Source organism: Rhinolophus sinicus, chromosome 1 (genome assembly GCF_057876585.1).
Source record: "Rhinolophus sinicus isolate RSI-liver-muscle chromosome 1, RSI-T2T, whole genome shotgun sequence".
NCBI classification, from domain to species: domain Eukaryota; kingdom Metazoa; phylum Chordata; class Mammalia; order Chiroptera; family Rhinolophidae; genus Rhinolophus; species Rhinolophus sinicus.
The window spans coordinates 141,933,407-141,956,900 of record NC_142501.1 but is presented as its reverse complement, the minus strand read 5'-3'; the positions used below and the strand labels follow the sequence as shown (position 1 = coordinate 141,956,900).

At 33.3% G+C, this 23,494-nt stretch overlaps 1 protein-coding gene across 3 annotated transcripts in view; it reads left to right on the top strand.

Moving 5' to 3' along the window:
- The window catches only part of UBE2K (ubiquitin conjugating enzyme E2 K), a 52,563-nt gene that overhangs the window by 21,124 nt on the left and 7,945 nt on the right, over positions 1–23,494 (top strand). For 2 of the 3 annotated variants that reach the window (XM_019751921.3, XM_074324573.2), the window contains exons 2-4: positions 7,923–8,016; positions 12,516–12,574; positions 20,232–20,314. In XM_019751921.3, coding sequence (XP_019607480.1) covers positions 7,923–8,016; positions 12,516–12,574; positions 20,232–20,314 — 236 coding nt within the window. Of the gene's footprint in view, positions 1–5,990; positions 6,059–7,922; positions 8,017–12,515; positions 12,575–20,231; positions 20,315–23,494 lie in introns of all 3 variants that reach the window. The other variant, XM_019751922.3, reaches the window with a different exon arrangement.

The window sequence follows — 23,494 nt, the reverse complement described above, 5'->3', positions numbered from 1 at the left end:
TTTACTGAGTGTAAATTATGCTTCAATAAACATGACTTTAAAACCTTAAAAAAAGTTTTTTTGATAGTTTGGAAAATTGAAAGTGTAATAATAAGATTACTTTGCATATGGATGTCCAGTTCTAGCACCGTTTGTTGAAAATACCCCTTTTTCTGTCAAATTACTCCTTTGTCAAAGATCAGTTGACTATATAAGTTTGGGCCAGTTCTGGGCTCCCTATTCTGTTCCATTGTTCCGTGTCTGTTTTTTCACCAATATTAAGCTGTCTCGATTTCAGTAGCTTTACAGTGGCCCCATCAGAAGTAGGACTTACTTCAACAACAAAAAATGGAAAAGGGAAGATGTGATTGCTCCCATACAAGATGAGGTGAAGTAGTGTACAAATGTGACTGTGGGTGTTATTGTTGCTCTACATATACTGATGTAATTGTGAGCATCAGAACATCTTAATTCAGACACATTCCTACCCTGGACATTTATTCTCTTTACAAATTAGAGTTAAGCCAGTCCTCAGAAGTATTGCGTTCTTACAGTGTGCTGGTACTGAATTAAATTTAGACCCAGTAATCTTCCAGTAATCTCCCAATAAGTGATCCTTAAGAGACTGTGATACATCCGGATGATTATGGCAGAGGTCACAATTAAGACTTGATTCCTGAAGATTTATTTATTTATTTATTTTTATTGTAACAAATTTTTATTCTAAAACTTCAATTTTAGTATGCCATAATAGGAAGTTTTCATCTTCCCTTAGTATTTTAAAGCAAATACTTTTTGATTAACATGATTAACTTCTTTGGTCAACAGTATGAGTAAGCAGAGCTTTACATTCTATTAGTGATTAAACAGCAAAATCACAGACTTTTTATACTCAGAGCTTCTAAAGGAATACCCCTAGTTTAAAAAATACTCAGAGCTTGAACCAATTAAAATTCTAACATACCAAAAATTGAGGAAACTCAGTCATAATCACTACTCTTCCTACAAATGAAAATACAAATAACTTCTCATACATGGGTACTCTGAAATCATAATTTTTAAGAGAAGCAGTTACCATTTAAATAGTATTTACAAAGTGACAGGTACTATGCTAACTGAATTACTTGTATTATGTCATTTATTTTTCAACAAAAACTTTATTTGGGTAGCTACTATTATCTCCATTTTACAGATAAAAATAAATTAAGAGGGTTAATTAACCTCTTCAAAGTCATCCAACTAGATTCCTGAAGATTTAAATAGCCCACACTAGTAGGGTGGGGAAAAAGTTAGGAGTTCATCAAGGGTAGAAAAGCAAGAAAGCTATACAGCTACATTGACCTGCATACATACGTCTTTTTCTCCTTTTCTGATAAAGTTTAGGTGGCCCATTCTCTTATTTAAGGCTTTCATTCTTCTCATTCTGGATTTCATCCCATCTTGTTCATTATATTATCTGCTGTCCTTTCTTTTTTAACCTCTCTCTACCATAGAACTGTCCTTCTACCCTCTTTCTTCAACCACTGCCCTATTTCTCACTTTCCCTTCATAGCCAAAATTTGGGAGAGTTATCTCATCATGGTGTTCATTCCCTCACCTTTCATGGACTATCCAATTGGAATGGATGCTTTTACCTTTTCACTTGTCAAAGACCTGCCTGTTGCTCAGTCCATCAGTCTTTTAAAAGTGTTTTACAGCCAAAGTTATATGTATATGTGTTTAAAATAATTTTCAAACAGCCTATAGTCTCCCATCTACCCTAGATCCATAGTTCTTAGTTTTCCTACCCTAAAGTGACCACTATTACCAGTTAGTTATGTATGTTTCTGGAATTATTTTCTGTGTGTGAACAAAATAACTTTTGCTTAGTTTTTCTTTGTGTAATCTTAACCGTGATGTATGCAAAGTCTCTTTGACTAAGCGTAACATAACTATTCTAAATGATAAAATATTGTGTGATAGTATAAGTGGTGGTGTTCTTTTCTCAGTGGCTTATATTGGGGCATTCTATAATTGATGGTATCTTAGAGTCAGTAAAACAGAACCACTCATGACTCATTTTTGAAACCTGGCTTCTCTGATTATCTGTGTGATCTCTGTATCTCAGTCTTTTCTTATTGGTAACCACACAAGATTGTTACAAGGGTTGAATGACTTGTTATATATAAATCAGTTAGAATACTGCTTATAAGGTATTACATAAGTATTAAGTGCTATTATCATTACTGTTAATCCCTCAGCAACATTAGCTACTCTGTCCTTGAAACATTTTGCTTCCTTTGGTGCCAGTGATAACAGACTATCTGGTTTTTTCCTGTCTTGCTCTTTATATCGTTGGCTCAGCTCACCCCTGAACTCTAGACCTGAGGTTTCAACAGTCTACTTTGGCCCTTTGAATTTTCATAGATTTCATGTCTGTTCTCAACATTCCTAAAATTGAATTTTTTATTTTCCCTCTTCCCCAAACTCTGACCTCTTTGTTTCTTATTTCCTTATGTTTATTGTACTGTATCATCCACCCAGTGGGAAATCAAACATATAAGAGTGATCCTTGTTCCCTCCTTAGGATCATGCATTTTTAGTATACAATAACTAAATCCTGTAAATTTTACCTCCTGTCTTTCTTAATTCATCTATTTCTCTTCATCTCATCTCAATGGACTTTCTAATCACTCTCACTGGATTACTAACCTTTCTCTCTGTATCTTTTTTAATCTCCCTCCAGGCATTTTTCCCTCATTATAGCCAGGTTGTAAAGACCCAAATCTGATTGTCATGTCACAACTTTAAATGTTGCTCATTATTCTTCATAACCCTAAGTAATCTGGCTTTTGCCAACTTTCCCTACCTCATTTCTGCTCTTTTATTCTTTGTACTCTAGTCACATTGGTGGCTTTTCAATTCTTAAACATGTGAAGCCCTTCTTTGCTTCTATTTTACACAGGATGGACTTTCTGCCTAAAATACTGTCATAGACTTTACCTAGTTAAATCTTTTAAAGATAGATTCCTTAGGGAAGCCTCTTCTTACCCTCCAGATTCCCTCTTAAATTATTACTCTCGTGGTATCTTATACTTCATTTAAAATTTTTATAATTCATTGTTTAGTACCTTAGGATGAAAGTTCCATTTATGGGGATAGCGTAGGTTAGAGAACATTTCTGAGTGATCATTTTACCAATGGTACCTATTTGCCTTGCAAAATAGTAGGTACTCAGTAAATATTTATGGAGTCACTATGTTCAGAATGTTAATTATTCTGCATTGTAGATTGTGTGAAGTGTGATGACAAAAGTTTAGAAAGTAAAATTTTAATGTTACACTGTTACTGTAGTTGGAAAGGCTATTATTTCTTGGTTCTCTAGAGAGTCATTGTCCAATCCTGTAGCCACTAGCTGCATGTGACTTGTTTTTCAAGTTTTTAAAAATTATTTTTTATTTTAAATTTGATGGGTTTTAGTATATTCATAAGGTTGTGCAACTGTCATGACTAATTCCAGAACATTTCATCACCCCCCCCAAAGAATCCCCATACTCATTAGCACATCCTTCATATTTCCCGTCTTTCTCCCATAACAATCCTCCAAATATATTTTTAAAATATATAATTTTTTATATTTTGGAGATTAATATATTATTAAGGTTAATTTGTTTCATTTTATGTGTTAATGTGATTACAACAAGATTTTAAAGTATATTTGTGGTTTACATTATATTTCTACTTGGCAACACTGGTCTAGAACTTATAGTTAGTAAGAAGCATAAATGTGTCCCCGCTGCTTCAGTTTCCCATTGGCCTTCTAGTCTCTTAGTTTCCATGTCAACCCTGCTCTGAATGTGACATACCCCAAGCTTCAGGATTTTTTTTTTTTTTTTTTAAACTGCTAGAAGGTGGAATCTTTCCTATTTCTCGGGCCTTAGAATAGCAGGAGAAAGATAAGTCATTTATTTTAAATTATGAGAAAATAATGACAACTGTTATACCTTGTAAGCCTCATTTCCAAAAAATTAAGAATTGAATTTCACATTTATTTGCATGATAACGATGAACAATGACTAAATTTTGGTAGTTGTGATTTGACTAAGAAATCAGATCAGTAATTTCTTTATAGCATATGAGAGTTATCTATAACTTTGGGTGTCATTTAGAATTACATTTGTCTTATCTGAAATTTGAATTTAAATTTTGTTTTAGAACAAATTTTCCAGAATAATTAGAAGTGAAACTAATGTGATAAATTATCCTTTAAAAAAATACAGTATTTGCTTTGGGTGGAAGTTTTCTGCTCCAACATTATTAAAGTTGAAGTGGCTACTGTACATTGAGCATTTACTGTATGGTGGACATTGTTCTGCCACTGTTAATTCATTAAATTCCTCTATGAAGCTGTATGTGGTATGTACTACCGTGTTTCCCCGAAAATAAGACTGGGTCTTACATTAATTTTTGCTCCAAAAGATGCATGAGGGCTTATGTTCAGGGGATGTCATCCTGAAAAATCATGCTAGGGCTTATTTTCTAGTTAAGTCTTATTTTCGGGGAAACACGGTATTATAATCCCCAGTTGACAGAGGATGAAACATGCAGAATGGTTAATTGGCTTGAGGTCATACAGTAAGTTTTAAACAGGTTAAACGTAAAATACTTTATACTTAGTGCTTATATGATAAAATCTCAATTTTCAATTTTTCCTTCTGGAATGTAAACTCCAACTGGGCAGGAACTTAATTTTGTTCCTTAACACTTGAAGTTGCTTTCTGGCATATAGTAGACCCCAGGAATTATTTGAAAGAATTTTGTGATGATAATATCGATTCACCAGGAGACTTGGCCTTGGGAATCTATTAGAATTGCTTTAAATTCTCCACTGTTGTTTATTAGCAATAATGCTCATTTATTTACCACATCGAAATTAGCTTCAGTATTGTGTGCCATTTTGCATACTTTATGTATATCTTAACAAAATAGTTTATTTAAAACAAATGTTTACTAGGAACTGTAGCTTCTGTTTATGTCTTTTCCTTTTATGTGTTAGAAATGCATTGGTGCCACAAGGGAACATCAAAAAAATCATGACTACCAGAGGTCCCACTGTGTGTTTAGCTGAGTTGGGAGAAGAAAGTATACAAAAGCAACTTTGCAGCTTTCCTCACAAAACATGTAGTGCAATGATAACGCAGTTCTTCAAGGTGTCAATCAAAATCCTTGACCTCCTGGTTGTTGCAGTCATTAAAATGAATAACATATTGTTTTGTTATTTGTTTTTAGAAATTACATTTCCATTCTTAGACTGGAAACAGAACTGAATACATTTTATAAAATTTTATATACGTTTTATAAAAAAACAAAGCCCTTTGAGATCAAAGGTTTTTGTAGTTAACATTGTTAGGGGAAGGGTAACTATGCTACTTCTATCCAGAAGATTCTCATTTAATTCTGAGATATGTATTCTCATTTTACAATAATAAAATTGAGAGATGTTAAGTGACTTAACCTGAATTAACGCCCAGGTAAGTGGCAAAGTAGGATTCAGCTCACATCTGTCTGACTCCAAAGGCCATGTGTTTTTTGATAGTTGTCTTTTGCCATTTTCCATGTCTTCCTTACAGTTCCTGAGTCATAAGTGGGATTTTAAGTTAGTTTGTAGTGGACACTGGGATTGTGGAGTTTTGGGTTGTGGAATAACTTGATATTTGAATTAAACTGTGCATAATAAAGGATAGTTGTGTAATAGAAAAATTAAGCTGTGAAATATCTTTGTCTTTAACTTCCATTTTCTTTTTATCTGTGGTTATCTGCAGATAAAGACCCTACTCTAAACCATATAGAATGCTCTTTTTAATGGGTTATCATCTGTGCTTGTCAGGGTGGTCCAGTGGTCTAAGGCGCCAGACTCAAGCTTCTGCTTCCTGTGCCCCGGGGTTTCTTTATAATGGGTTTTATCATGGTGATTGTATTTTCTTGAATTGATTTAATAAAATTTTCATACACTAATGGTGTTCTTTCTCTAGAGTGAAAAAAGACCCCTTTTTCTCTGAATTATAATTTGAGGGTAATGAGGACAAAAATAAGGACAGAGGTATAAAAATTAATAATTGTTTATTTAGCATTTTACTAACCAGACAGTTGGGAGCAATCTAGAAGGCAGCTTTTCTGATTTGTTACCTCTTCCTCCCTTCCCCCAAACTTGAATCTAATCCTGTCCTTTTAGTAACCTGACATTTTCTTTTTTTCTTTTTTTTTTACTTCTATTTAGGAAGGGTGTATTGTGGGAAACTATAGGCAACTTTGAAAGCATTGTTGATTTGCAAGATCTGATTACTCTTGTTTTACTTAGAAATCTTAGGAAAGAAATGGAAGTCTGTAGTTAACATTTGTGGCTCCTAAAATTGATCGGTGAAAGTCTGATGCCTCCGATTTCATATTAACATTATTCATTCCTGTGCCTACTCGACAAAGTATTTTACCATTGCTAAAATTGTACATTGTATCTTGTGCCACAAATACCAAGGATGATAGTGACATTTTTAGGGCACAGGAAGAAATTTCCCATTATGCATGTTTATAGTTAATTTTAATTTGGGGTAAAATTCAGGCAAATAATGAAATACTTTAATCCTAAGTGTAAAAAAGTTATGAAATAAGCCAATACTAATTAGAAGGTTTAATTTTAGAATGCATAAAGTATTTTAATCCTATGTTCTTTTTTTTTTTTAAGTTAAGCTTAATTAGGAGTCATATGAAATCTTTAAAATTTGGGTTTTAAGTTGTGTTTTTTCTATATTTAACATTCTTACTAAAACTGTTCGGTGTATAAAAATGGTATCTTCTGTTGGGGGTTGGAGGAAAAAGCCAAGGACCTTGTTTAACACACTTGCATTCAATAAGCAAGTTTAAGAAGGTGGGTTCAAAGGCAAAAATTTACTCTTGAAATCTTGTGAGGCTTTCTTTCATAAGGGTTGTGTTGCTTAGGTAAAAATATGAAATTCTAACCAAAAATTTAAAACATAAGTTGTATGTTAATTTATATTTTAAATTGAGAAAAGGGGAGGATTTGCTGTATTAGGAATATAAACCAGTGAGATACTAGTATAGGTCAGAAAATGTAAGTGGACAACCCATTATCAGACAGGTACTTGTGAATGTTGATGTAAATCCTACTGGAAGGTTTTCTGAATCACTGTTGACTGAACAGATTGAGAGAAATGAAGTGATACTGTAGATACGAAAGCACTTTGGGAAGTGTAAAATGCAAAATAGATGTCTATAAATTTAAAGTAGAAATCTGTTTTGAAAGTAAATTCTTGCCATTGAAGGTAAACTAAGCAGAAAAACAAATTGAAGAAGGTATTAGAAGATTCTAATGAGGCCTTTAGGCTTCAGGAATTTTTATGGTAAGGGAAATTAATTAGATACTTAGAGCTTTCACCATTAGAGTGGATGGTGTGGTATTTCAGTTAACCTAAACATCTAGAGTTGTGCTTATTTCAAGTGAGAGCTTATAAATGGCTTTTCATGACCCTGAATTTTCTGTTTAGATGGATAGAACCCATGTAGCCTGGGGAAATAGTATTGTAGCATTCATCTACAGATGAATAGATTTATCACATTTGGACCTAACATACATGAAGTTGGCAAATATAAAATAGGTGTCTGCTGTTTTTCTCTAAACATTCCTAAAAAGTCAACAAGCCATTGTACTTTTTTTTGAAAGTGGTTTTATTTCATTAAAAACATTGAAGTGAAAATTTGTTAGTTTTTTTGTTTAAAATATTCTTAAAACTGGCTAATTAAGTCCTAGAAAAACACAGGCGATTATTTTTACTAGAGCAGGTATCCAAGCTAATGAAAGAGGGGGTTTCAGAATTTTTTATAGGTAATACTTTATAATAGGTTTTTTTCTTGCTGATATAACTAACATTTATTTTCTGTTTATTTTTAAGACGAGCAAAAATCAAATTAAAGTAGATCTTGTAGATGAGAATTTTACAGAATTAAGAGGAGAAATAGCAGGACCTCCAGACACACCATATGAAGGCAAGTACTTTTTTCTGTATCAAAATATTGTGCATATTAGAACTTGTCTGAAACATTAAGTCAGAATAATCTTAAGCATCTATTTATTATCAATTACATGGAAGGTACCTTCATTTGGCTTAGGTTATACAGCAATTTTTAAATAATATAGATACTTATCTAGACTGATTTTTCTTACTGAATTTTAGCTAATTTTTCTCTTTCCCCAAAATAGATTTACTAGTGCTGAGTTACAAATTACATAGATTAGAATTTAATAGTGTAAAACATCTATATGTTAAGCCTCTAACTTATATGGACTATACCCTCTCAGGTGCCCTTCATGTAGTATCTATTAATATAACAAGCCGTCCTTAAATTTCTGACTGATAAAATATTTGTGTTTTTAAAAAAGTTCCTCTCCCTTGTTTGTTATTTAGCATTTCATTCACTCATATGTCTTTATACAGGCTGTATTCCAAATATTTAATTTTCTTTATTCAGAAAAGCTTTGAGTGATAATTTGAAGACATAGAAAAGAAAGGAGGCAGCTTTGCTGAACTTCATGTTCACAAACTAAGTCTATAGCTGCTTTAGACCATGGAATTGGATGGTAGGCTACAGGAAGAAGCTTTATAGCTTTTTATTTCCTCATTAAGCATATCTTTACTAATGAATATTATAAATTTGGGTTATATAGTATAACCAAGTTTCTTGAATATAGTAGTCATTCAAATATTTAATAGAAATCACGTACCAATTTGTAGTAGTAGCATTTATTGAGCTTTTATTTATTAGAGCTTTACATGTATTTTCTCAATTCAATTCTTACCACAAATCTTATGAGGTAAGTGCAGTTATCACTCTTTCATAGGTAAAGAAACTTCAGCTCAGAGAATTTAAGTAACTTGTCCAAGGTCAAACTTCTAAGTAGCACAGCTGGGATTTCAGTCTCAGCCTTTGACTTCAAAGCCTGTTTCTCATCTCTTTCTGCTTTTGAATAAATCAGGATTGACTGAATATTAGAAGTGATAGTTATGTATTCTTTGAACATGGTGGTTCTGTATTTCTGTAATGAATAATTACCCCAAAATTTTCAGAAGAATCCAATATTCTAGAATATTTTTGTTTTTATTCAAATTTTAAAGACCCTAGAATGTCTTTAGTATATCCTACCAGACCTTAAAGGATAAAATTTTATTTATGAGCCATCATTTAATATTGTATATTACATATTATTTCCCATATACCAGGCCTCCTCTGGTTGCTTTCATAGAAGCTCTTCATTTAGTCCTTTTGACAATCATTATATGGATAATAGATCTTTAATTATTTTACAAAAATCAAGTTCTTGTTAAGACAGGATACTGTATGTAATGATATACAGTCAGCCCTCCAACTCCAGGTTCAGCATCTATAGATTCAGTCAATCTCAGATAAAAATAGTCAGGAAAATGTTATGTTCTTGCTGACATGTACTATGTAGCTAGACCTACGATGTTTGTGTCTGTACTGAACATGTTCCTACTTTTTTCTTGTCATCATTCCCTAAACAGTACAGTATAACAGCTATTTATATAGCATTTACATTGTATTAGGTATTATAAGTAATATAGAGTTGATTTAAAGTACAAGGGAGGATGTGCATAGATTACATGCAAATATTACGCCATTTTACAGAAGGAACTTGAGCATCTGCGGATTTTGGTATTGGCGGGGAGGAGGGGTGTCCTGGAACCAATCCCCTGCAGATATTGAGGGATGACTGTAATAGCTTCTTCCTGAAGGCAGGCATTATAAATATTCTTGAATTACTTTTTTAGGTTGTTTAGATGTATTTTAAAAGACAGTAGGGCAGTAGCATTATCATTCTAGAGCTCTTCCAGCAAATTGATACATATAAATAAGGCACCTCCTGAACTACATTAGATAGACAAAATGTTCATTACCTTCTTGGCAGCCCTTAAGAAAGGTAGATAAATTTTTAAAAATTGGAATATTTAGTTATTTGTAGACTATTATTAAGTTATAAATATACCATATATTTCAATTAGAAACAAGTTTGGTCATTTTTAAGTGCTTGTTTCTGCTGCTGCCACTAGATGAGACATTAATGTTTCATAAGATTAGTTTTAATATGCTTTTTGGATATGTGTATATTTGAGATTAACTTAATTGTATTCTTTTTTATCATAAAACTTTTAAAGAGACGTTCACTTTGTTTAGGAAAAGCACCATTCAAGGGCATAAACTTAGCCACTTGTTTTTGAAATATAAACATGGATAAAATATTTTGATAATATTTATTGCAGGGCTCTTGCTAGTTTTCAAGGATTGTTTTTTCAATCTCAGTTTAATAGCTAAGGTACAAGTTTACATGTGCAATATTAAATTGTTTATAACCATCATTAAGTAATGAGGCAGCTATTTTATGTAGTGTTAAAAGTATTCAGATTGAAAAGTAGAATACCCATGGAAAAATTACTGTTATTTAAAAATTGCACATTACTTAACTCAGTTCTCTTGTTTTGCCTTTGTAGGTCAGTGGAGAGGGAACAGTTTAGTTCTTGAGCCTTCTTCCTAAGAGTTGTTTTGAATTTATGGAATTATTGTTGATATTTTCAAAAATGTCATCCCTTCCCCTATCTTCCCTTTATATTAAGTTAAATTTAAAGATTATAAATTTTTAATAATAAAAGCTATTCAAGAAGTAAATGTTTTATAGCGAAAGGTGTTGAAATACGAATAATGCAGTTATAAAGCTCCCTTAGTTGTGTTGATCTGGTATAGATCAACTAATGCTGTGGTGATTGTATATTGAAAGTTATCAGTTAATAATGCAAGACAGCATATTAATAGCATATTAATGCTGTCATATCATATGCAGAAATAGGATTTGGGGTACTCTAGAGTTCAGCAATATATCTGGGCTCTCCAAGGAGGAAGAACATATATAGAGACACTAATCTGTAATTTAATCATAAAAAAGTAAGGTTCTTAGGAAGGAAAATAACCTACATATTTTTCAGGCCAAATTTATTATACCTATATTTGAAGCTAGCATTTATAACTGAACATAAACAGTTATCTCTATACTCACAAAATTTTTTTGGACTTACCTGTCTTATTTTTTGTTCCTTTTGTTTTGACTACTTTATTTCACTGCTGCCATATGTCCTGTGATTCAGGCATTCAGTTCAACTCATGCATTAATCACTATGGGATTCTATTAAAAAGAATTAGCAAAAAAAGAATTGGAACTAAAAAGGGCTTAAAGAAAGTGGTACCAAGTGAATTGTTTTGTTTTTCTCCTGATCCACATTCATCTATTCCTAACAATGGAGGAGGAGGATTTGAGAGAATTCAGGATATACTGAGAGTTGAATGTATGGAATTTTGACGTTAATATTGCTCTTAGTACACTTCTTATTTTATTTTACTTTTCATTATGGAAATTTTCAGATATATATAGAAAAATACAAATGATATAATGAATTCTCCATGTGCTCAACAGCCAGCTTTAGTAACTGTCAACTCATGGCCAATCTTTGATCTGGTCTATAACCTTGATTATTTTGAAACAAATCCCAGGCATAGTTTCATGTGTAAATATTCCCGTAGCACAGTTTTATTTGCTGTATTTTGGAATAGTGACTATTCTGTTAATGGATCATAAAATCTTAGGAAGGTTCCTTAGAGTTAAGATTCAGATCCAGCCTCTCATCTGATGCAGAGGTTTCCCCCTTCAGAATTTCCTGAGAAGCAGTTGTCCTCACACCAGGTGTGGGAAGTGAGATAAACTTTTAAAACTATAATGTATTTAGCTGCTACTTGCTCAAGAATGTTGCCTGCTGTTTATATGTTACTGATGAGAACAACCTCTTTGTAAAGTTTTCCATTTTTTTTTATACCCATTTAGAGGCAGAGGATAGTTTTTTGTTTTTATGCCTACCTCTTGCCTTATTGTTGAATTTTATTTTAACTAGAAGTATTTGGCATTTAATTTAGGGCACAAGTTAAAAGATTGGGACATTTTTGCATTTGAGAGAACCAGCTAGAAGTAGATTTTTTCAGTTTATGGCATAATCTGTATATCCTTTTTTTTTAATACTGTCTGTGCATGTATACCTCCCTGCCTTTCTGTTTTTCTTTGTTTCTTTTTTTGTTTTCTTTCCATTTTTTCCTGTGAACTAGAGGAAACAAGGAGACAGGACCTGTATTACTTAATTGTCTCAGTGAAGTCTTTGGCATTGGATTATCTAGACTTAATGTATTCATCTATTTCTAGCCCTATTCACTAATAAGCTAATACAGTTGCATAAAATGAGTATTCTGTATTCTTTAAATAACCTTTAAATTGAAAACTAGTGCTTTTAACTATTTCCTTTTTTGGGTGTTAGCTTTAAAATAAATTTGTTATAATTGAATATAAAATAGTACGTGTTTTGAAAAGCCACTGTATTTGGATTTACATGTTAGAGATGAGCCGCATTCTTAACTTTGTTTTCCCCATTTTCTAGGAGGAAGATATCAACTAGAGATAAAAATACCAGAAACATATCCATTTAATCCCCCTAAGGTATTGTAAACCTATTTTTGTGCATGAACTTCTAAAATATATTTCTTGGCCCATTTAATTAATATATATTTTAGTGTTTATTAACATTACAGTTTTTTTTTTGGTTTATTTTGAGTTATTATTGGCTGTGTTAATTTAATGTGGACAAGAATTCAGGTAATGGCAGATGATTTGCTTTTGGAATTATAATGAAAAGCAATCTTAATCAGAGGCAGCTAGTAACAGCTCTAGACAGGAATCGGATATGCATCTGACAATGGCTTAAATTCTAGGTCTGGAAAAACTTGCAGTGTTCCCAGATGTAGAAAACCCTTATACAAATTCTTACTTTCCTCAAAGAAGTTTTTTTGTTTTTTTTTTAAGGGAAGAGTGTATTCTAAATTTCTTTAACAATTATTTGAGTACTCTGTGCCAATATAGCAATAAATAAGACTTTCACTGCCGTTGCTTTCATGGAGCTCACATTGTAGCAGGGGGAAAAAAAAAGAACAAATAATTGCAACTGTGATGAATGTTAAAAGAGGAAATGAAATGCTCTAGCATGGTGTATAGGAGGGGAACTAACTAATCTAAACTTATTTTTTTTACTAAATAGCTTCCATTGTCTTTACTTTTGCTATCATCACCACTTTAATTTAGGCTTTCAATTTTGTCACTTCCCTGTTTTGCCTATTATTTAATCACTCATCATCTTCGCCACTCCTATTCATTCTTTGCATTTAAAACCTGTTACAACCTGACCCTAGTCTTCTTTTCCATTCTAATCTTCTACTACCCTCACCTGCAACTTGGGTCTCATTTGGCAGCCTAGATTATTTGCTATTTGTAGATGATTATTCTTTCACACTTTTCTGTCATTTTCACTTGAATCATAGTCCTCATTATTTAAAATTCAACTTTTCTTTTGATGTCTATGTAAAGTATTACTTTCTCCATTAAGCTATGCCTATCAAATTGTTTCTCCCTCTACTCTCTCGATAGCATTTTATATAATTTACATGTACCAAAACAAATACAGTACCAATTAATGTATTATATTATTTGGGGTGTGTATCTTTCACTTGCTTTTATGCTTCTGAGGTGAAGGACCTTTGTATTTTATGTGGCTCCTAACAGTATAATGTCCCTTGAACATATGATAGTACTTACTCAGGATGTGTTCTGGAATTCACTCATTCAGTCTATTGGTTGTTCCCATTTAAGAATAGACATGGTAATGGAAGTTCCAGGGTGAGTTTGGGCCGTCTGCCAGTTTAGGTACTATTATTCTGTTGCTTATGTACATCTATTTTCTGATAAGCCTGTTGTGTGTTTTTTTATTAGTGGTAAAATATACATAAAATAAAATTTACTATTTTAACCAACTCTAAGTGTACACATCAATGGCATTAATTACATTTACATTGTTGTGCAACCATCACCACCATCCATTTCCAGAACTTTTTCATTTTTTCTATTAAGTAGTAACTCCCTGTTATGTCATGCCCCCAGTTCCTGGTAACCACTGTCTTACTTTCTATGAATGTGACTACTCTAGGGTACCTCATTTAAGTTGAATCATACAATATTTTCCTTTTGTATTAGGCTTATTTCCTTTGGCGTAATGTCTTAAAAGTTCATCCATGTTATAGCACATGTCAGAATTTCATTGCTTTTTAAAAGCTAAATAGCATTCCACTGTTCCACACCACATTTTATTTATCCGTTCGGCCATTGTGGGCATTTTATTTGTTTCTCTTTTAAGCCTGGTTGATTTTTGTTTTCATTTTTTTCCTGTTATAAAAGTAGTTTGTGTTTGTTTTAGAAATTTGAGTGAGTTATACAGTAAAGTACAAAAACCAAAAACAATTTTTCAATATGACTACTTAGACATGTCCACTGTTAAGCCTTCATCTTATATCTGTGACTGAATTTTCATTCTCATCCTGGTTTCTGTCCACTGGATTCAATCTAGGTTGTCAATATTATCATTAAAATGAATAGTCACTTGAGAGGACTTTGTTGAATACCATGAATTTAAGAAAAGAAGACTTAAAAAATGTTTAGAGATCCGGATGACCTTATAGCCTAATTTTTTTTTTTAATGGAAATGAGGAAGAAATAAAGAAAAGACCTCAAGACTGCTTTCAAGCTACACTTTTACTGTTAAATAATGATAGTAGCAGCTGTCACTTGTTTTGTGCTAAGTATTGTATATGCCTTTTCTGAATCAGACTTTAAAATAATCCTAATAAATGAGGGTACTTAGGCTAGAGGTTAAATAGAACGCAGATCTCATAAAGCCCACTGTGCTCTACTTTCATGATCCTGATGAGGAAGGAGTAAGGGCAAAATCTCTGAAACGGTTAAAATGACTACCAAGAACAAGAAGAATCAATCAGAGTTTAAATCTTTTCTTCTGCCATTTAAATGGCTTTGTGATTTGGGGCAAGCTGTCTAACTGGTTATCTCAGTTTCCTCATCTGTAAAGTCCTCTCATAGGATTGTAAAGATTAAAGAAGGTAATCCATGTCAAGAACTATGTTTCAGTAAGTCTGTGAAACATTTTTTTCATATTTTTTAACACCTCTGAAATCAGGTTATATCTTTCAATGGATGGCGTGTCGTAATTTGGGAGAGTCTTTTTCTTAAGGGGTGTGTAAAATAATGGTGTACTGAATAATTGATGCTACCTGAGATTTAATGAACTATAATACTTAGAACAGTGCCTGCATAAAGTTAAGTACTCTGGAAATGCTAGCTATCGTGTTTCTCAAAAAATAAGACCTAGCCGCACAATCAGCTCTAACATGTCTTTTGGAGCAAAAATTAATATAAGACCCGGTCTTATTTTACTATAATATAAGACTAAGTCTTATACAATATAATATAATTAATATAATACCAGGTGTTATATTAATTTTTGCTCCAAAAGATGCATTAGACCTGATTGTCTAGCTAGGTCTTATTTTCGGGGGAAAACGGTAGCATTAACCAATGACTACCACCCTAAGAAGCCATTCTTGAAGTCGTCTACTGGCTTTGCTCTGTAACATCAATTTAAAATATGGTAGCATTGACACTTAAATTACCTTTATAAATTGAAATTCTCATACATTGCTTGTGGGGATGGAAAATGGTGGAGATATTTTGGGAAATAGTTTGGTTAAAATGGTAAATGTAGAGCTAGCTACCTTATGACCTAGCAATTCTTCTAGGTATATACCCAATAGAAATGAAAAACATGTCCATACAACTTGTACAAAAATGTTTATACCATCACATTCATAATAGCTAAAAAGTGGAAATGACCTAAATGTCCATCAATGAGTGGATAAATAAGTGTGGCATATCCATATCATGTAATATTATTTGGTTATAAAAATGAAGTACTGACATGTACAAGATAGATGAACTTTGAAAGCATCATGCTAATAGAAAGAAGTCAGACACTAAAGGCCACACATTGTGTGATTTTATTTATATGAAATATTGGAAGAAGCAAATCCATAGATAACAATAAATTGGTAGTTGCCTAGGGTGTGCAGAGGAATGGTGAGTGACTACTGATGGCTACATGGTTTCTTTTTGAGATGACAAAATGGTCAAACATTAGATTGTGTTGATGGTTGCACAACTCTGAATATACTAAAAATCATGAAGTTGTGCACTTAGGTGGTCTCAATAAAATTGTTTTCCTCTATAGTCTATGTATGGCTTCAAAGTGATTGCATAGTCCTGGCTCTGTTTTAGGCACTATTTTAGGCATTATTTCGTTTAATCTTTGAAATCGTTGTTTTATTAACTCCTCTAGCCCTTTCTCTTTTATAATATAATGAGAAAAATAGACTCAAAACATAAGAACTGAGGTCTGTCTGAAGTTTTGCTACTAGCTCATGTTGTTTTTCAGGCCACTGCTGTCCTAATTTCAGCCATTGTATGTTGAGGTAGCTTCAAGATTCCTTTAATTTGGGTTGAGTCCTTTAATCAACCCAAATTTGTCTCCCTCTGGCTTCATCCAGATAGTTGTACAGTAGTTGGAATTTAGTATTTTTTTAAATATGGTACTCATCCCATTTATGGCATTAAGTTTTTGCACTAAATGTTAATGAACACATGATAAATATGTTCTAGATACATATGTATATATTGATTTGAACTTTTTACTGATTGATAAATGTAATGGAAAGTAAGAAATATTGGATTAAATTTCTTGTTGAATTGTGTTCAGATATGTTTGTTATGTAGGCTTAGATTTAATTTTAAGCCTTAAGAGGTAAAAATATTGAAGTTAGCTGTTACAGTCTCTTCTCATTACTGTGCAGCTAAAACTGCACAAGATTAAAAACTTACATTGATTTGTCTTAAAATGGCCTCAAAGTATTTTCTGTTTATTATCCTGCAATAAATTACTGACCTAAAGAGCAGAATGTTTACTTCTAGACAGAGACTATGTCTTTGAACCAGCTGAGTACAGTGTAGAAGGGATTTGATTCAATGCATACAACCATGTTATTACTAGAGTAAATTGTAATTTATATTTTATTAATGAAAAACCCATTAAATTAGGGTTAAATTAGCTCATTGATTTGTCCAGTTATGTATTAGAGATTAAGTTGTGAATGTTCTGCCATGAATCTTTAAAATAAAATAGTATATTCTTTTGTACAATAAGTTAGCTACAGCTGGTTTCATATGGTAACATCCTTGAGTTCCAAGCTTGAAATTGGAAATTCCCAATGGAAATAAAAGCTCACATTTACCATAAAGTAGTTGCTGAACTGTTTGTTGAACTAAAGAGTGAATGAATATAGGATGCATATATTCATGCCCCCTGTAGGAGGAGATAAGATTACTGATGATGACGTGCCAAGACCATCTGTATGCCAATAATTAAGAATAGTCCCTTTCTTTCATTTCAGTGTGGTAATACTGTGTACATAGTGTTAAGATTTTTGTTTTTATTCTTTGAGTGCTCCTCAAAGCTAATGAATATTCTGAAGTTATCCAAGTGGTACTACTATTAGTTTTAGTTGTGAAAATAAGAAGACTTGAATTGTCGTTAGTAAATGTTTTAATACTGTAAACCATCCCATATCTGTTTTGTAATCAGTTAAATGTGACTCAAGTAGGTCATAATAAATGTCATTGTATCATTACTTACTCTTACACTTCATCCCTTCTAAGTTTTTTTGATTCAACATTTTTGTTAATACAGGACAGGAATGGTGGCACTATGGGGAAAAGTGACAAATACAATGGGTGTGAATTGGTATAGACTACCACCCAGTGGGACATAATTTGGGGATACATTTGGGTACCACTGATGACATTAAGGTTTGAGATAGAGGAAGAAGTGAAAAATCTAAGAAAGAAGGTAGTTGATGATAAAGATGACAAAGAAGAGAGGAATAGGAGATAAAGAGTGGTGGACCACATAAAAACTACTTATAAGGCAGTTTACATTTGTACTGGTGAATAATGGCGTGTCCTCTTAAAATTTAAATTCTTCATTAGATCATCTGGAAATTCAAAGTTATTTATTCCTCATTTCAGATTATAATACAGAGTAAGAAGTAGTTCAGTAATTTCCTTGGTCCTACATATATGCATATTTGTTTTCATGTAGTGTCTATAGAGAATCGTGTATTGAAGACTTCTTTAAAAAGCACGATACAGTTTACATAGCCTTAGATCACTTGCCTAAACCATAAACCTTCTGACATCTTCAGTAGTATTTTAAAATTCTGTTTTCCAATCGTGTTGAAAATATTGAACCAACTTTTGTTTCAAAGTCATAAAGTGCTATAATATCTGACTTGTTGAAATTCTGGTATATGGTTATTTTGTATTTACGCTTTGAACTCAGTGAATGGTAAAAAATTAAGATGTGGTTATATCTTTTACAAAGAAATGTTTGTTGTACATAAGCCCTATATGCCTGTCTTATCTGACCTGTACCATATCTGAGAGGGATACTGTTTAGCTTTATAACAACAGGTTTGCATATTCATTCGGTATGAGGCACTCTAGATACTGGGGCTGCCCTGGTAAGCAGGATAGATACTGGGCCTCAGGAAGACCATACAAACAGGAAGAGGTTAGAGAAGTGTGATGAGTGCTATGACATAGTGAAGTACAGTACAGGGTGCTACGGATCAGGAAGAAGTGATATGGACGCTGCAACTGGAAGGATAGGTAGGTGTTAGCCAGGAAGAGAGGGCGTTGAGGTGTGTTGAGAGAAGAAACATGTTTAAAGGCCCCAAGGCAAAAAGGGAAAAAAAATTAATAAGATTTGTTGAGCAAGAGCATGGAATATGAGGTGGAAGTGAGATTTGAGAGGTAGGTTAGGGCCAGTTTATGAATATGGGTTTACATAAAGGGAATGAGAGGTCAGTAAAGGGCCTTAAGTAGAGTTGGATTTGTTTTAAAGGGCTCTCTTTGGTTTCAGTGTGGAGAATGGATTGGATGGAGGGAGCAAAACAAGGCAATAAAGTCAATAGATTGTTCAGTAACACAGGTGAAGAATGATAGTTTCCTTTAACAAGACGGTGGTTCTGTGGATAGAGAGAAGTAGGTATCGTTGAAATCATTAAGATTATTTTAAGAATAAAAAAAGATCAAGGTATGGCAAGTGTTCATTAGTTTTAGGTGTTTTGAAGTTACTGGGGACTTAAAGTGCTTTTTTAGAAGACATATACCTGTATGTTAGTGAGTAGGTGAGGAATTAGAGATAGGTAGCACAGACAAAGCAAAGAGAAGTGGAAGCCGTTCAATGTCTTTCCATTAGTAGCTTAGGTTTGGAGATACATTGATGAGTTAATTTTTGTAAAGTAGTTAGAATGTTCTTGGCTCATAGTAACACTATTAAGTGTTAAGGAATTTTGGTTTAGGTGACTATCATATGTCTGATTATAATAATCATAATAATCCTCCACAAGCTCATCAGTAAGAGCTGATGAACTAGATTTCATTTCATGGTGATCTGATAGTATTTTTGACTTTGTTGATTTCTTATTCTTCCATGCTGAGACAGATAGGTGAGTACAGACTCAAAATTTGAAACTGGATTTTGTCCTATTGCAAACTAGTTATTTGATTTTGGATGAATATCTTAAACTCTTAAGCTTCAGTGTCTATAATAATAAGCCTTCGAATATTTGTTGAATTTCTTTCTTTTTTTAATTTGAGGGGAAAAAATTGCTACAGAAAAATTAGGAGCAATCTTACAGCCAGTTACTATTTGAGCTCCATGTATTACTGATTTTGCTTACTTTTTCCTTCAAACCTATTCTACATCCTCGTGCACACTAAAAATTTATTATCCATATTTTGACTTTATATACAACTTTATCTACCTAAATGGATTTTAGTCCATGTTGTATTTCTCATAGCATCTAACATTATGCTAGGTAAATTGTAAACACCTAGTAATTGTTGGGTTTCTTTAAAGGCGGAGCATTTATTAAAAGGTTTATAAAGAATGTACGTCAATGACAACATTCGGCTTACTAAATGCTTTGTCTTCTACACCCCTCCCTTCACTTAGGCAAAATGAGGTAATGTAAGTATGGACATTTTTTTTTAATCTGAGGATTTCATTTTCTTGTGGTTCTATTTAAACTATATGTGTTTTATTTTCGTTACTTAAAAACTGAAGTGTGCTTTATATTTCTAGGTTCGGTTTATTACTAAAATATGGCATCCTAATATTAGTTCCGTCACAGGGGCTATTTGTTTGGATATCCTGAAAGATCAATGGTAAGAGATTTTGAATTTACCTTCTCCCCTCTCTCAGATGAATTCCAATGCTGTGTTTACTCATAGAGTGTTAAATGTGTAACTGCTTCAAAATATGAGCATATATTATACTTTCTCTTATGGGCAACAATTTTAAAACTTTATGACATCTCTTGAGTACATAATTAAAAATGTGTTATAATTGAGATCATAATCTGTAAAATATAGTGACTTATTAGGAAATGTCCGATGCTACCTTTACATCTTGAAAAATCTTGGACTTCATTTGTTATTTTGGTAAATTTGATTCTTTGCTATCTCAAGAAGGTATTTGTGAAAGACTGAAAAAAATTAAGTACTGAAGTAATCAGCTCTGACTTGGATGGAAAGTAGGCAACAAAAATGTTAAAAGTTGTGTTACTTGAGCACAGTTAAGGTTCTCAGATTCCAAGGAGGAGTACTTTGTAGGTGATATCTTCATTTGCACAGCAGTATATAGTGCTGTCACATATTTTGTGTGATTTGATCTTAGCAGCATAGTGTTTTAAGAGTTCTTACTCTGGAGCCATTACGTTCAAAGCCTGGCTCTACCATTTACTAAGCTGTGTAGTCTTGAGCAAATTACCTAGTCTTTGTGCCTTAGTTTCCTCGTCTGAAAAAAGAATGGGGCTATACCTACTTCGTAGGGCTGTTGAGAGGACTAAATGAGTTGTTTTATGTAATTCTCTTAGACTAGAGCCTGATTTGTTCTAAAACTATGGATGGAAGGACTAAGACAAAGGTTATATAAAAAGATACTGGAGTGGGAGAAAACAGTAATAAGTTATGTGTTTGCTTTGTTAATGAAGGGAAAGAATGGAACCTGAACAAGGTGGAACAAACAGGAATGACAACATTCAGCGTATGGGTGATTTGGTTTAGTAACTGGATCAACAGACAAGAGTTGCTGGTTTTGTTTTGTTTTCTTTTTCCATCCTAATAGCACATCTGAGTAAGGCCTCTCCCTCAGTAGATCATGTCTTGAGATCTAGTTTCTTGATCTATATTTCTTACTGTTAGACATTGAACAGTGTGGAATACACTTAACTTTATCTTCTGTCATTCACTTGATTTTCGTCTTTTCACAACCTACTGAATCTTTTGGCCTCTGTATTTTTACCTGTAACGTCATCTCCAAGGCCCTTAGCTCTATCATTCATTGATACTAATGAATATTTGCGGTGTGAGTAACATCTTACTTTTTTTCATTTGGTTACAGGACATCAGTTCTGTTCTTTCTTTCCTATGCCCACTCCCAGACTCCTTAACTAGTTCCTCCCTCATCTCTTGGAGCTTTGCACACGAGAATTCCTCGGGGCTGTCTTGACCTCTGCTCCTTTCCATCTGTACTCACTTCTTTGGTGAGCTCATCTGATCTCATAACTTTACCGTTTATATATTAGCAGTCATGTCCTGCTGCCTTCTTAACATATTTGAATATGTAATGGATCTCTCAGACTTAAACATGTCACATACAATTGATAGTTCCCTAACCAAAAACCTGCTTCACCCCATCTTAGTTGTTGGAAACTACATCCTTGACCAAAATGTCATCATGATCCTTGGTTCTTCTTTCTCTGGTACCCCTGTACCCTGTCTGCAAATCCTGTTGGTGAAACCTTCCCCAATCTTAGCAGCAGCTCCACTATGACCGCCTTGGTCCAAGGTGCACTCCCTCTTGCCTGGATGATTACAGCCGATTGCCTCCCTGCTTCTGACTTCTCCCTACTCAGGCTCTTCTCAGCAGCCAGAATGATACTCTCCCCACCCCACCCTCCCATCCCCCAGATCTCTTAAAAATAAGGTTCCAGACTAAAATCTTCCACTCACTTTCCTTTTTGCTGAGTTAAGCCAGCAGTACTGCCACTTCTGATTATCTCCCTATGGATAAATGAAACGTGATGGTGTGTATATAGGGAGAGAATTTGAATTTTTGTACCAAAACACTTTTTATCAACTATTTCCATATCTTAAGACAGGTAAAATAGCCGAATTTAGTCTTGTTTGATATCTGTATAATTGAAATATTAAAAGATATCAAAGACATCACATAAAATAGGTGAGATTAGATATCCATGGATTTGTTCTGTCCCCTCTCTTCCTAGCTTTATTGAGGTATAATTGACATTTAGTGGATATCTATGGTTAAGCGTGAATGTTTAGGCTTCAGACCTGGAATTTGATAAAACTACAGAACAGTAATCTTGGGAAAAATAAATTGAAAAGCACTGAATATTAATTTGGGACAGGTATGCTAAGAAAAAATTTTGTTAATCTTTTATTAACACATGTGGATGGTAATTTAATATTTAACAACTTATATTAGTATGGTTTATTTCTTAACTCCATAACTTACCCTATTTGGAAACTATTTTCTGGTTGTTGTTGTTTTTTCTTTTTTTTCCATTGACACCACATAAAAATTGCATGCACTCAATGATAGTGCCCCTCCAAAAGACAGAAGCATGCATTGAGAGAATATCTAGATGGTTGATAAGCTGTGCTCAGTATCATTAGTCATCAGGGGAATGCAAATTAAAATCACAATTAGATACCACTACACACTTGTAAGTTCTCATGAATGGCTGGTAGGAATGTGGTTCATCCACTCAATTGGAGCATCTACTGAAGCAAAACATACTACACCTTCAGTATGTCCCAGCAGTTGTACTCCTAAGTATATATCCAAGAGAAATCCAAGAGAAATAAGTGCATGTGCCTCCCAAAAGACTTGTACAAGAATATTTATAGCAGATTTATTCAAATGGGAAATAACCCAAATGTCTATCAACAAGAAAATGGACATTTAATGACATAATTGTACAGTGGAACACAGCAAGCAGTTAAAATATAGAGAGAGACACTACATGGATGACTCTCCTAGACATGCTGAGTGACCAAAGCCAGATACAACGGAGTATGTACTATAGGGTTCTGTTTTTATGAAATTGAAATTGAAGATGATTTTTGGTGATAAAAATTAGGACAGTAGTGGGGATAGGTAAGCGTTGCGAATGGGAGAGGCAAGATTGAGTCTTTTGAGAGCAGGAAATACTCGCTGTTTTGATCTCAATGGTGGTTACATGGATGTATACATAAATAAAAATTCATGCAGCTGTACAGCATTTTACTCTGCTTATTATACCTTAATAAAAACATTAT